Source organism: Mirounga leonina, unplaced genomic scaffold (assembly GCF_011800145.1).
Source record: "Mirounga leonina isolate KUSES-001 unplaced genomic scaffold, KU_Mleo_1.0 Mir_56, whole genome shotgun sequence".
NCBI lineage: Eukaryota > Metazoa > Chordata > Mammalia > Carnivora > Phocidae > Mirounga > Mirounga leonina.
The window spans coordinates 265,340-277,671 of record NW_023270819.1 but is presented as its reverse complement, the minus strand read 5'-3'; the positions used below and the strand labels follow the sequence as shown (position 1 = coordinate 277,671).

Here is a 12,332-nt window from a genome sequence, read left to right as displayed (position 1 = left end):
CCCCCCCCCCCTCCGATTTCCCCCTCTTCATTTTTCCCTTCCTACTATCTTCTTCTTTTTTTTTTTTTAACATATAATGTATTTGTTTCAGAGGTACAGGTCTGTGATTCATCAGTCTTACACAATTAACAGCGCTCACCATAGCACATATCCTCCCCAATGTCTATCACCCAGCCACCCCAGCCCTCCCACCCCCCACCACTCCAGCAACCCTCAGTTTGTTTCCTGAGATTAAGAATTCCTCATATCAGTGAGATCATATGATACATGTCTTTCTCTGATTGACTTATAAATACTTATAAAAAATTTTAAAGTTTTGCTTTTTACTTACTGTTAAATCGCTTGGAATTTATTTTTGGTTATGGTACGAGATAGGGAGTTCTTCCTGCTTTAGATATACCTACTTACACCAGTATCTCTTATTGAGTGGTCCATCCTTTTCCTGTTGGTGGTTGTTACATCACATCGGTCATATAGCAAATATCCACATGCGCTTGGGCCTGTTTCTAAGACCTTTGTTCCGTTGGTGTGTTTGTCTATGCCTGTGGCAATACCATACTGCCTTAATTTTGATATCTGCTATAGTGAGTCTGCCCCAGCCCTCCTCATGTTATTGATGTTCTTCAGGCGCTTCCTGTCTGTTCCTGGCCCTTGGCTCTTCCGTATAAAATTTTATGGAATTTAATTTAAAGGTCTTTAAAAAAATTCTTTTGAGATTTTGGTTGAAATTGCATTGCGTTTATGAGTTAATTTAGATATACCTAATTTTAAAATTAAAGTGTTTGGGTTCTTAAAAGAATGAATTCCTGGTTTTTGCAAAAATCAGTTCTCCCAAAACAGTTCTTCAAGAGTTCTGAATATTCAAGGTTTTATTACACTTAAAGAAAAGTGCACCATTGAAAATGTTCCTTCATAGATTTTTGGTAATTCATAAAATGAAATAAGCATCTTTAGTTCTTAATTGTGCTTGCTAATTTCTTCACTCATCAAATATATATTGATTACTTGTTTCATATAGGACCTTCTTCTACAGAATATAACAGGGGTTTGAAAATCCCTAACATCCAGTGGTAGGGAAGTTTTCTTATTTGGTTTCTAAGTGCATTATATAGGATATAATTCACACTTCGTAGGTGTACTTCAATTGATATTGGAGGAAAACGTTCCCTGTGCTGCCTGTGTATCATGTGTCAGATAGCCTGTGCTTTTAAAATTTATCACAAAACTCCACCTAGTGTCCATAGGTAATAGAATATTGACTGCATTCCATCTGATCAGACTGGATTAATTATTTGCTAAAATTTCTTTTTGTCCTTTCATAGAGACTGACAGCCAGTACAGGAAGCAAACAGCGAAGTCGCCTTTCTGTTATGGCCCAGTACCTCTGCAATGTTCAACACATCTTGACAATTCCAGGTCAGGCTTTTGTCCCTAAACCAGAGGTAAGTTTCTGTTTGTTTGTAAATCTTTGTTCATCTGAGGATGTGCCGTAGGAAATTGTCTCTAGAATTTGATTTTCATTTATATGCAAAATGTACTTTTTCTTTCTCTCTCCAGAGTAAGAAAAATCACAATGTGTGAATAGTTCTTGTCCTAAGTTTTCTCCTCTTTATAGTGACCAAATGTCTAGGTTTATTCATGTTGCCCTGGTGGTGGTGGTATTATCATCATCACCTTGTACTCTTCAAAGTTTTCCAGTATAGAAGATAAATTATATGGTCACCTAATCCTCAAAAAAAGAAATCAGTATTTGTTTTGTGATTTCTGAATAGACCTCTAAATCAAGTTACATCAAACATTTTTTATTGTGAATTTTTTTCCACCTTTTTTTTAATTGAAGTACAATTTAACATCCAGTGTTTTATTAGTTTCAGGTGTGCAGCATATTGATTCAGCAATTTTATTCATTACTCACTGCTCACACAATAAGTGTAGTCACCATATGTCATCGTACAATATTTTTACAGTATTATTGAGTATATTCCCTATGCTGTAGTTTTCATCTTCATGACTTATTTTATAACTAGAAGTTTGTACCTCTTAATCTTATTTTTTTACCCATCTTCCCACCCACTTTCCCTCTGGCAACCACCAGTTTGTTCTCTAGTTAAGTCTGGTTTTAGGTTTATTTGTTTTGTTTTTTAGATTCCATATATAATTGAAATCATGGTGTTTGCCTTCCTGTGTTTGACATATTTCACTTAGCATATACACTCTAGGTCCATCCATGTTATCACAGAAGGCACGATCTCATTCTTTTTTATGGCTGAGTAATTGTGTGTGTGTGTGTGTGTCTTATACATACATACCACATCTTCTTTATCCACTCATCTATAAATGGACACTTGGATTGCTTCCATATCTTGACTGTTGTAAATAATGCTGCTATAAATAGGGGTGCATATGTCTTTCCAAATTAGTGTTTTTGTGGTTTTTTGGGTAAATACCCAGTAGTGGGATTACTGGATCATACTGTATTTCTATTTTTAATTTTTTGAGAAACGTCCAAACTGTTTTCCACAGTGGTTGGTCAATTTACATTTCCACCAATAGTGCACAAGGGTTCCTTATTTTCCACATCCTCACCGACATTTGTTATTTCATGTCTTTTTGATTCTAGTCATTTCAGTAGGTTGCCTTTTTGTTTTATAGATGGTTTCCTTTGCTGTGCAAGAGCTTTTATTTTGGTGTAGTCCTAATAGTTTATTTTTGCTTTTGTTTCCCTTTGCCTCTGGAGACATACCCACCCAGAAAAATGTTGCTATGGCAATGTCAAAGAAATTACTTGCCTATGTTACCTTCTAGGGAAAATGGTTTTGGTCTCACATTTAGGTCTTTAATCCATTTTAAGTTTATTTTTGTGTACAGTGTAGTGAAGTTTTGAGTTTAATTCTTTTGCATGTAGCTGTCTGGTTTTTCCAGCACCATTTATGGAAGAGACTGTCTTTTCCCCATTGTATGTTCTTGCCTCCTTTGTCAAAGATTAATTGAATGTATAATGGTGGGTTTATTTCTGGATTCTCTGTTCTGTTTTCTTGACCTACGTGTCTGTTTTTGTGCCAGTACAATACGGTTTTGATTGTTGTAGCTTTGTAGTATACCATGAAATCGGGGATTGTGATACTTCCAGCTTTGTTCTTCTTTCTCAAGATTGCTTTGGCTACTGGGGTCTTTTGTGGTTCCATACAAATTTTAGTATTATTTATTCTAGCTCTATGAAATAATGCTGGTATTTTGGTAGGGATTGCATTGAATCTATAGATTGCTTTGAGTAGTATGGACCTTTTAACAATGTTGGTTCTTCCAATTTGTGAGCATACTCTTTCTATTTGTTTGTGTCCTCTTCAATTTCTTTCATCAGTGTTTCATAGTTTTCAGACTACAGGTGGTCACCTCCTTGTTAAATCTATTCCTAGGTATGTTATTCTCTTCGGTGCAATTGTAAATGGTATTGGTTTCTTAATTTCTTTCTGCTACTGTGTTTTTGTATAGAAATGCGATAGATTTCTATATATTAATTTTGTATCCTGCTACTTTACTGAATTCATTTATCAGTTCTAATACTTTTTGGTGGAGTCTTTAGGTTTTTCTGTATATAATATCATGTCATTTGCAAATAGTGACAGTTTTACTTCTTCCATGCCAATTTGGATGCCTTTTTTTTCTTTTTCTTGTCTGATTGTTGCATCTAGGACTTCCAGTACTATGTTGAATAAAAGTGATGAGAGTGAACATCCTTGTGTTGTTCTGGAAATTAGAGGAAAAGCTGTTTTTCACCATTAACAATGATGTTAGCTGTAAGTTTTTCATAAATGGCCTTTATTATGTTGAGGTGTGTTCTCTCTAAACCCACTTTGTTGAGAGTTCTCATGAATGGATGTATTTTGTCAAATGCTTTTTCTGCATTTATTGAGATGATCATATGGTTTTATCCTTTGTCTTATTAATGTGATATATCGTACTGACTGACTTGCAAATATTGAACTACCCTTGCCATTTCTGGATCAGTCCTACCTGATTGAGGTAGTCCTACCAAATTGTTGAATTTGGTTTGCTAATACTTTGTGAGGATTTTTGCATCTTTGTTCATCAGAGATATTAGCCTGTAGTTTTCTTTTTTTGTAGTGTCTTTGACTGGTTTTGGTATCAGGGTAATGTTGGCCTTGTAGAATGAATTTGGAAGTTTTCATTACTCTTCTATTTTTTGGAATGGTTTAAGAAGACTAACTATTAACTCTTGAAATGTTTGGTAGAGTTTACTTGTAGAGCCATCTGGTCTTGGACCTCTGTTCATCGTTGAGTTTTTTGAATACTAATTCAGTTGTGTTATTAATAATCAGTCTGTCCAAATTTTCTATTTCTTCCTGATTCAGTTTTGGAAGATTATATGTTCTCTAGGAATTCATCCATTTCTTCTAAGTTGTCCAATTTGTTGGCATATAATTTTTCGTAATATTCTCTTGTAGTCCTTTGTATTTCTGTGGTATTATTTTTTCTCCTCCATTTCTGATTTTGAGTCCTTTTTTTTTTTTTTTTTGATGAATCTGGCTAAAGGTTTATCAATTTTATCTTTTCAAAGAATCAGCTCTTGTTTTTGTTGATCTCTATTTTTTTTTTTTAGCCTCTATTTTATTTATTTCTGCTCTAATCTTTATTATTTCCTTCCTTCTGCTAGCTTTAGGCTTTATTTCTGCTTTTTCTGTTTTAGGTGTATGGTTAGTTTGGGTTTTTTTGAGATTTTTCTCATTTCTTAAAGTAGGTCTGTGTTGCTATAAACCACTCTTAGTACTGCTTTTGCTGCATCCCGAAGATTTGAACTGATATGTTTTCATTTTCATTTGTTTTATGTATTTTTTCTCTCTTTGATTTCTTGGTTGACTCATTCATTGTTTAGTAGCATGTTGTTTAGCCTCCATATATTTGTGTTCTTTCTACATATTTTGCTGTAATTGATTTCTAGTTTTATACCGTTGTGGTCGAGAAAGATGCTCAATATGATTTCACTCTTACTGGAATTTGAATGTTCCTAGTTATGAGAACTTGGTCAGGTTAATAGGTGTGCCCAACGTAGGCAGGTTAGTTGGGGCTGGTCCACCAGGTGAACATGGGGAAGGGGCATGCAGTGCTAGCTAGACAGGTGGAGAGTGTTTGTCTCGTTCCCACAAATGTCCAGCTATCTAGGCTGAGAAAGAGAGGAAATGTTGTCTGCCAGCACTTTTGTTCTCGGAGAGATTTTTTTAAAGATCCTTGCCCCAAGGGTGCCTGGGTGGCTCAGCTGGTTGGGCGACTACCTTCAGCTCAGGTCATGATCCTGGAGTCCCAGGATCGAGTCCCACATCGGGCTCCCTGCTCAGTAGGGAGTCTGCTTCTCCCTCTGACCCTCCCCCCTCTCATGTGCTCTCTCTCTCTCATTCTCTCTCTCTCTCTCTCTCTCAAATAAATAAATAAAATCTTAAAAAAAAAAAAAAGATCCTTGCCCCACTAGTGCACATTTTGAGATTAGTAAGTAAATCTCCTTCATGTATACCATAGTCACTTTTCAAACTGCTGGTTTTGTGCTGTGTCTTGAATGGAGTTATTTATTATGCTGGCTTTTTGAAGGTGGGGACTCAGTTTCCTATGCCCTCTTGCTGTCCTGGAGTTAATCCCCTGATTTTTAAAGCACCCTAAGTTAAGCCTCACTGGTTTTCAAAGCCAGTTTTAATGGATACTTGTCTTCCCAGTGCCTGGGGTGCCTCGTGTTGGGTCCTATGCTCTCGCTTCTCTGTGCTTGTGTTGTCCCTTTTGTTGTGATTAGTCTCACTGGGGGTTTGGTTCCCAACTGTATCTCTGATCTTCCTCCCCTTTCCAGTGTTGCATCCTCTCTGTGATTCATTGGAAGGTCTGTTCTCCCTGTCTTCAGGTCATTTTTAGCACAGATATAGCTGTTATCTTGGTGTGTCCATGGGATGAGGTGAGCTCAGGATCCTCTTACTCCACCATCTTCTTCCAGTCCTTTTTCCACTTTTTTGAAAGACCCTATTTTGGCAGTGTTACTTGTGATTAATCATCTGTGTAAAATAGTTGGATATTAAACTAGGCTGTTACTATTATATGCTAATTACAGAAGAGTGTTAATTACAAAGTTTCTCTGCCAAAAATAAAAATCAGTATAGTGGTGTCTATTTTAGCAAAACTACTACTGGATGAGTCACTATAGGACATATATTCTAAGAATTCATCTATTATTTTGTCAAATGTGTATTGAGCAGCTACTGCATGTAAAGGCATGGGCTTAGGCCAGAGCGGGACTGGGAGGGCCCAGTCCAACATGGAGTCTGCCTTCAGGGAGTTTATAGCTGGTGAGGAACAGATGTCTCCTTGTTTGCTGAAACTCTCCAGAATAGAGTCTTGTAAGTTTCCCTTATGTCATTTGAGATTTATTAAGGAAAGGAGATAGCATAAAAAAATTGTATAATGTGGGTTTTAGATTTAGATAGATACAGATTATATATTTAGAATGGGGTCCCTAACAATAGTGTTAGACCTACTTGTACATCTTAAAGCATGGCCTGGGAAGTCTCCATATTCTCTGCTACCACCTTCTACTTTCTCTGCCATGTTGTCCGCCACAATTAGCTGAGCTTTTGGGTGACTATAGGAATTCAGTCCATCTTCCACTTATATAACAGTTTTCAGCTTTTTCTGAGTCAGGCTCAGAGCACTCCTTCTCAGTACCACCTCCATCCAGCATCTCAAGGTTTCAGACATTATAAATGACTTCTTCTAAAATAAGAGACCCTATTAGATCCTAGATTGAATTTAATGACTAGAGGTGTCTTATAGGCCATCATCAGACTTAACATATTTGTGCTTTCAGGTATTTTCTGTCCTAGAACAGGTGGCCATTGTAATGAAGAAAACCAATTGACCATATCAGCTTTCTTTCTTCTTGTAATGCACATATGTGTGTATATAATATTTTGAATAATGTCAGACCCAAATATATCAGAAACCAAGATCTTTACTTTTAGGCTTTTATATAAGTTGGGGTTATTAACCATAATCCAGAGTCTTTATTCTTAAGGTGGATTTTAGAATATTTTTAGTGGAAAGTTTCTCTTTGTTTTCGTTACCTAGTTGAGGGCATTTGGTGGTGTGTAGAAGTTGTTACCAACCTTATCTTTGATTTTGGGGTAAGATACACATGTAGTTAGTTGATTAAATGTTCTATCCTCTAGGATTAAGGCCTCATGAAAACACTATTTGGAAAAAAAAACTAGCTGTATTTTTGGTTCACTTTACTGAGGGATGTTTGCTTTTTGGCAAATTAAACATATTCAAGCAATTTTCTTTACATGCTTTTCATCATGTTGTAAATATTACATGCAGGGAATTTATTTGTAATCTAGGAAAGCAGTTACCAAGGAGCAGAGAGAATGTATTATGATAAAGCAAAACAGTAAATCAAATGATTAAATTTTGGTTCTAAAAGAATTCCTTGCTGCTCTGAAGTAGTTTTACCATATTAGAGCAGATCAGGAATACTCTGAGTTTCCAGAAAATATTTGACTGATAGTTGTATTGAGCAAATTTTTTAAAATTTTGTTAAGTAAGAAAGGGGAAGAATTTTATAGAGAAGATAAAATAACAGTACAAAACTTTCCCTTTGGCTAAAGCTTTCTAAACACAAGAAGAGAAAGTCATAAACACAAATAACCACAATACAAGTAAAATATGCTAAGTGCTAAAATAGAGGTACAGGCAGGTTCATTGGGGAATTGAGAGAGGGAGGTTAATTCTCTATAGATGTTCAAAGAAACTTACTAAATTCAGTACTCACACTCAACCCATCCTGAGAACTAGATATGAGCACTTCTTCTGTAGTATTTCAAGAAGAACTTATTTATAACCACTTAGGATCTTTCCTGTGAGAATTTGTAATCTCCTCTGCTTATTGGTCTTTAGACTAACTTGTAATCAAGCTTTAATGGCAGAACTTTTACTTCGTGGAACTGTAACAATCCTGTCCTGGCTAGTTGACCTAAATTCTTGCCAAACTCGTTACTCTCATTAACTTCTCTAGTACTCTCCCCAAAATTTGAACCCCAAAATTTGAACCCCAAAATGCAGCCTCTTAGAGTCATAATTGGCTTACTCAAGTGTGCCCTAATCTCCTAGAGTTTGTAGTATATAGAGTTTAAGTTAGAGTTTTAAAATTTTGTATTTCCATTTCACTTTTGAGTTAAATTATTTTTCCAGTGACAAGACCAAAATATTTCTTTCGCAGTGTGAATTCATGACTAAAAATGCTCCCATGAGCAAATAAAACTTGTTTCAAGCTGACATCTCTAGACCCCTTTTAATCCACATATTTCTGGGGTTCTACAGTAAATTTTTAAGCTGATGTTCACATTACTCAAGTTTGAGAACTACTAAGCTATTAGGTAGAACCTCAAAATCATTTTTTTCTTTTAAAATTGTGGTCATGGGGCTCATAACATACTTCCAACAGGGGTGCCTGGGTGGCGCAATCGGTTAAGCATCCGCCTCTTGGTTTTGGCTCAGCATGTGATCTCAGGGTCATTATCTCAGGATTGTGAGATTGAGCCCTGAGTCAGGCTCCATGCTCTGCATAGTCTGCTTGGGACTCTCTCTTACTCTCCCTCTGCCACTCACTACTGCGTGCTCCCTTTCTCTCTCAAAATAAATCTTTAACATATTTCCAACAGAATGGATAGGCTTTAGGTCTAACCACTAAACTGTACTTGGACATAGTAGGTAAGTCACTATAAAGGGAGAATTGCAACAGGCTCTTTTGATTAGCCTGATAGGAGCAGCATACTCTAGTGGAAGAACTGGAAATATTTTAAAGGAAGCTAGACTTACTGGAATTCGAATGTTCCTAGTTATGAGAACTTGGTCAGGTTAATAGGTTGAACTTTAATAAATCTCGAATTGGGGCAATCATATCACCCTAGAAGGATTGCTTTGAGAAAGAGATAATCAATGTGAAGTAATATGAGTATCTAGCATTTGGAGGCAGTTAGTGGAAGGTAGCTGTTATGATTATAAGCAAATATTTATGGACTAAGTTGGTATATTCTGATATAGTTGTATGGATGGATTTTAATTTTTAAGAGCTTCATATAGTTTATATCTAATTTTGGGTATTAGGAGTACTGCATATGGAGCAAGTTATCCCTAAACCTGGTACAGATTTAAAGCATACTGTCAATACAATTTTAGATGAATTAATGGTGATACACCTATCACATTATAAAGAAAAGGTCAGGACTTGAGGCATCCATGCCTGACCTTTAAGGATCACATTTCAGAAGCTTTCAGCTATCCTTGCTGACTGACAGCTATCGAGGCCTTGACTTCTATGTGCAATAATCTTGATCTTAGTAAAATGGGTGGATTCACATAAGAAAGCCATTTTCATGCCTTTGTGTTTTTCAAAATCTGATATTGAGGTTATTTCTGTTGTATGTTATGCTGTATTTGCGAATCCTTTGGACATAAGGGCAGAAGACTTAACATTCTTCTGCTTAACTAATATTCTTCTGTGTTAGGTCTGGTTTTGTGGAATCAGAGATTGAGTTAAGAATTTTTGTGAAAGTGGTGTATTGAGTGCTCTCAGAAGAGTGGTGTAGGAAGCAGGATAAAGCAAGGGGGGAAAAGCTAAGCAGGGATATTGTTCTGCCTGGAGACTAGCTTCAGCCTGATTCCACCGGGTCAAAGGGTGGTGGGGAGAATGAGCTCTGGGGCACAAATTGTCCCACAGAGTCAGTCAAGGGAGCAGCCTGTTGTACACCTGTGTGGCCAGTCTTTGGCTCTGGCCACCTCCTAGGAGCGGTGGTGCCCTAACCTACCAAGGGAGGCAATTCTAGATCTGTGAGCCGTTAGCACCGTGCACTCACAGCAGCTGGGGGATGGCTGCACAGCCCGGGGGAGCTTGGGGAAAGCACTAGGGCGGCCTCGGTGGGCTCCTACCCATAGACAGAGCTGTCAGATTTCTTGTGTGGCCTTCTGTGCTTTGGTTGCTTAGAAGTTCTAGACTAAGTTTCATGTTTAATTCCTTTAGTAGCCTTCAACAAGGATTATTTAATAGCACTTTTTCTCTCTTCTTTATAACTTTAGTCTTTCACCTTTATTGTTTTCTTTGTATTTACTATGCCAGCAATTGTATTGTAAGTAGCCTCAAATTCTTTTTGAAAGTGGGCGAGTCTAAAATAAAAATAAATGTATAAACTAAAACCGATTTTATAAGTAGAAAATTACCAGTCTTTCTTAAAAATCAAGTTTTGAATAGAAACAGGATATTTACTGTTACAATTTATCTTAATACTAGTTATGTTTTAATAACTACTCAAGAATAAAATAAATACTATAAGTCCAAGGAAGGAACAAAATTACATTTTTGCTGGTGACACTTTTATGTATATATAAAGTGCAATGAAGTGAATAAAAAACTTATTGGAGGTAATGAAGAGATATGCAACAGGTTCTGTAAGATTGTAGGCTAGGATACAAATCCTCCAAAGTCAATAAAATTAATTTATGCTAAAGCCATGTAGCTAAAAATATGGTAATAAAAGGAATGTGATGAGAAAACACTGACTCCAGAATTGAACCTCTATCTACATACTCCAGGCTGCTCCTGCCCGTATGTATGCAGTGTGCTAATGACCACCTCACCTGCCCATGTCGGGCAGGTATCACCGGGGGGGGGAGGGGGCGAAGGAGGAGGGGGATATGAGGGCACCCCCTTCACCTTTACTTGCACAACAAGTCACTAGTTACCACCTTCTGACATCACTTACGTTTCTCTTAAATCTATCCATTCCTGTACCCAGTTCTCCTGACTTAACCTGTTTCTACATTTTTGCCCAAACTACTAGCTGATTTCTTCAGTCATATATGTATATATATATACGTATACTTAATATACACATATATCTGCTCCCTAGGTAAAATAAGCATGATATTCTGGGGCTTTCTGGTGTTTCCTTCTTTTGGTTTTATTTTGGTAACTTTTTATTTAAAAAAAAAAAAAAGTTTATATTCAAATACATTAGACCAGAGCTTCTCAACCTTATCACAATTGACATTTTCGACCAGAAAATTCTTTGTTGCCTGGGCTGTCTTGTGCATTGTAGGATATTTAACAGCATTTCTGGCCTCCGCCCACTATATTCCAGTACCACTACCCCAGTTGTGACAACCAGAAATGTCTCCAGGCGCTGCCACGTGTCCTCTGCAGGCTCAACCCACCCCCAGTTGGAAACAGCCGGGTTAGACCAGGAACCACTGGGCAGCGTCCATTGCATGCTCCCCCCGCACATGCTGTGTGCACATCATCTCATTGAATCTTCACAGCTCCCTGAGTAGGTGCTGTTTTTTATCCTCATTTTCACTTGAGCAAACCAAGACTTAGATTCAGTAATATGTACTATGTAGCCTTGTGCCCTGCATCACCTTGTACCCACCTGCTCTGACTGTAGAGCCAGGTTCCCTCAGGTTGAATGCCATCTCTCTACTTACTAGCTGAAGACCTTGGGCAAGTTAGGTAATGGTATTTTTCTCTGTCAGTTCCCCCTGGTACTAAGAATAGTACCTACCACCTAGAGTCCTTCCAGGGTTTAAGCCAGTCAGTGTTCATACACGAAGGACTGAAGTAGGACTGGTATGTCCCTGTAAGCACTTTTGCAAGTCCCCACTGAGAATACAAAGGTAAAAAAGACACTTGTCTCCCAGTCTAGTTGGAAATGCAATCATGTAAACTAATAATTTGTGATAGAGCATTCTCTGAGAGTACAGAGATGGAAGCAGCAAACCTCTTCAGGGAGTCAGGAATGTGTTCACAAAGGAGGCCCCATGTGAACCCTGAAGGATGAGTCCGAGCCTGGGCAGGCAAGGGGTGAGTGTGGGAGGATTCCAGGAGGAGGAATGCAGCAGGGGGAAATCCTACAACGATGGAGGGATTCCAAACCATGTTATCACTGCTGTGTCCAGTCTGGAAAAAATTAGGCCATTTGTATGAAATGGCTGCTTTTCTAGAATTCAAAACATTCCTGTGTCTATTTAAGAAAATATTCCAGAGCTAAGTAAAAATTATTTTTTGAAGTATATATATACTTTCATAGAACACTAAACTTTTAGTATAGGACTATAGGATACATAAGCTGCAAATAAAGCCAGTCACATTAAGCCAAATGAGAGAGCCATATAGGTGTCAAAGAAATCCTGTCACATTAATTCGCATAAAAATATTTTTATCAGTTATTTTTAGTATGACATTTGTTTAGAAAATACTTTGATTCCTAAAGGGATCATTTTTTTTAAGA

The 12,332-nt window shown here is 37.3% G+C and overlaps 1 protein-coding gene across 1 annotated transcript in view; it reads left to right on the top strand.

The window, feature by feature from the left end:
• Window positions 1-12,332, top strand: part of LOC118002003 (mitochondrial dimethyladenosine transferase 1) — a 67,230-nt gene that overhangs the window by 34,991 nt on the left and 19,907 nt on the right. Inside the window, exon 5 of the mRNA XM_034992219.1 lies at window positions 1,323-1,442. Coding sequence (XP_034848110.1) covers window positions 1,323-1,442 — 120 coding nt within the window. The remainder of the gene's footprint in view (window positions 1-1,322; window positions 1,443-12,332) is intronic.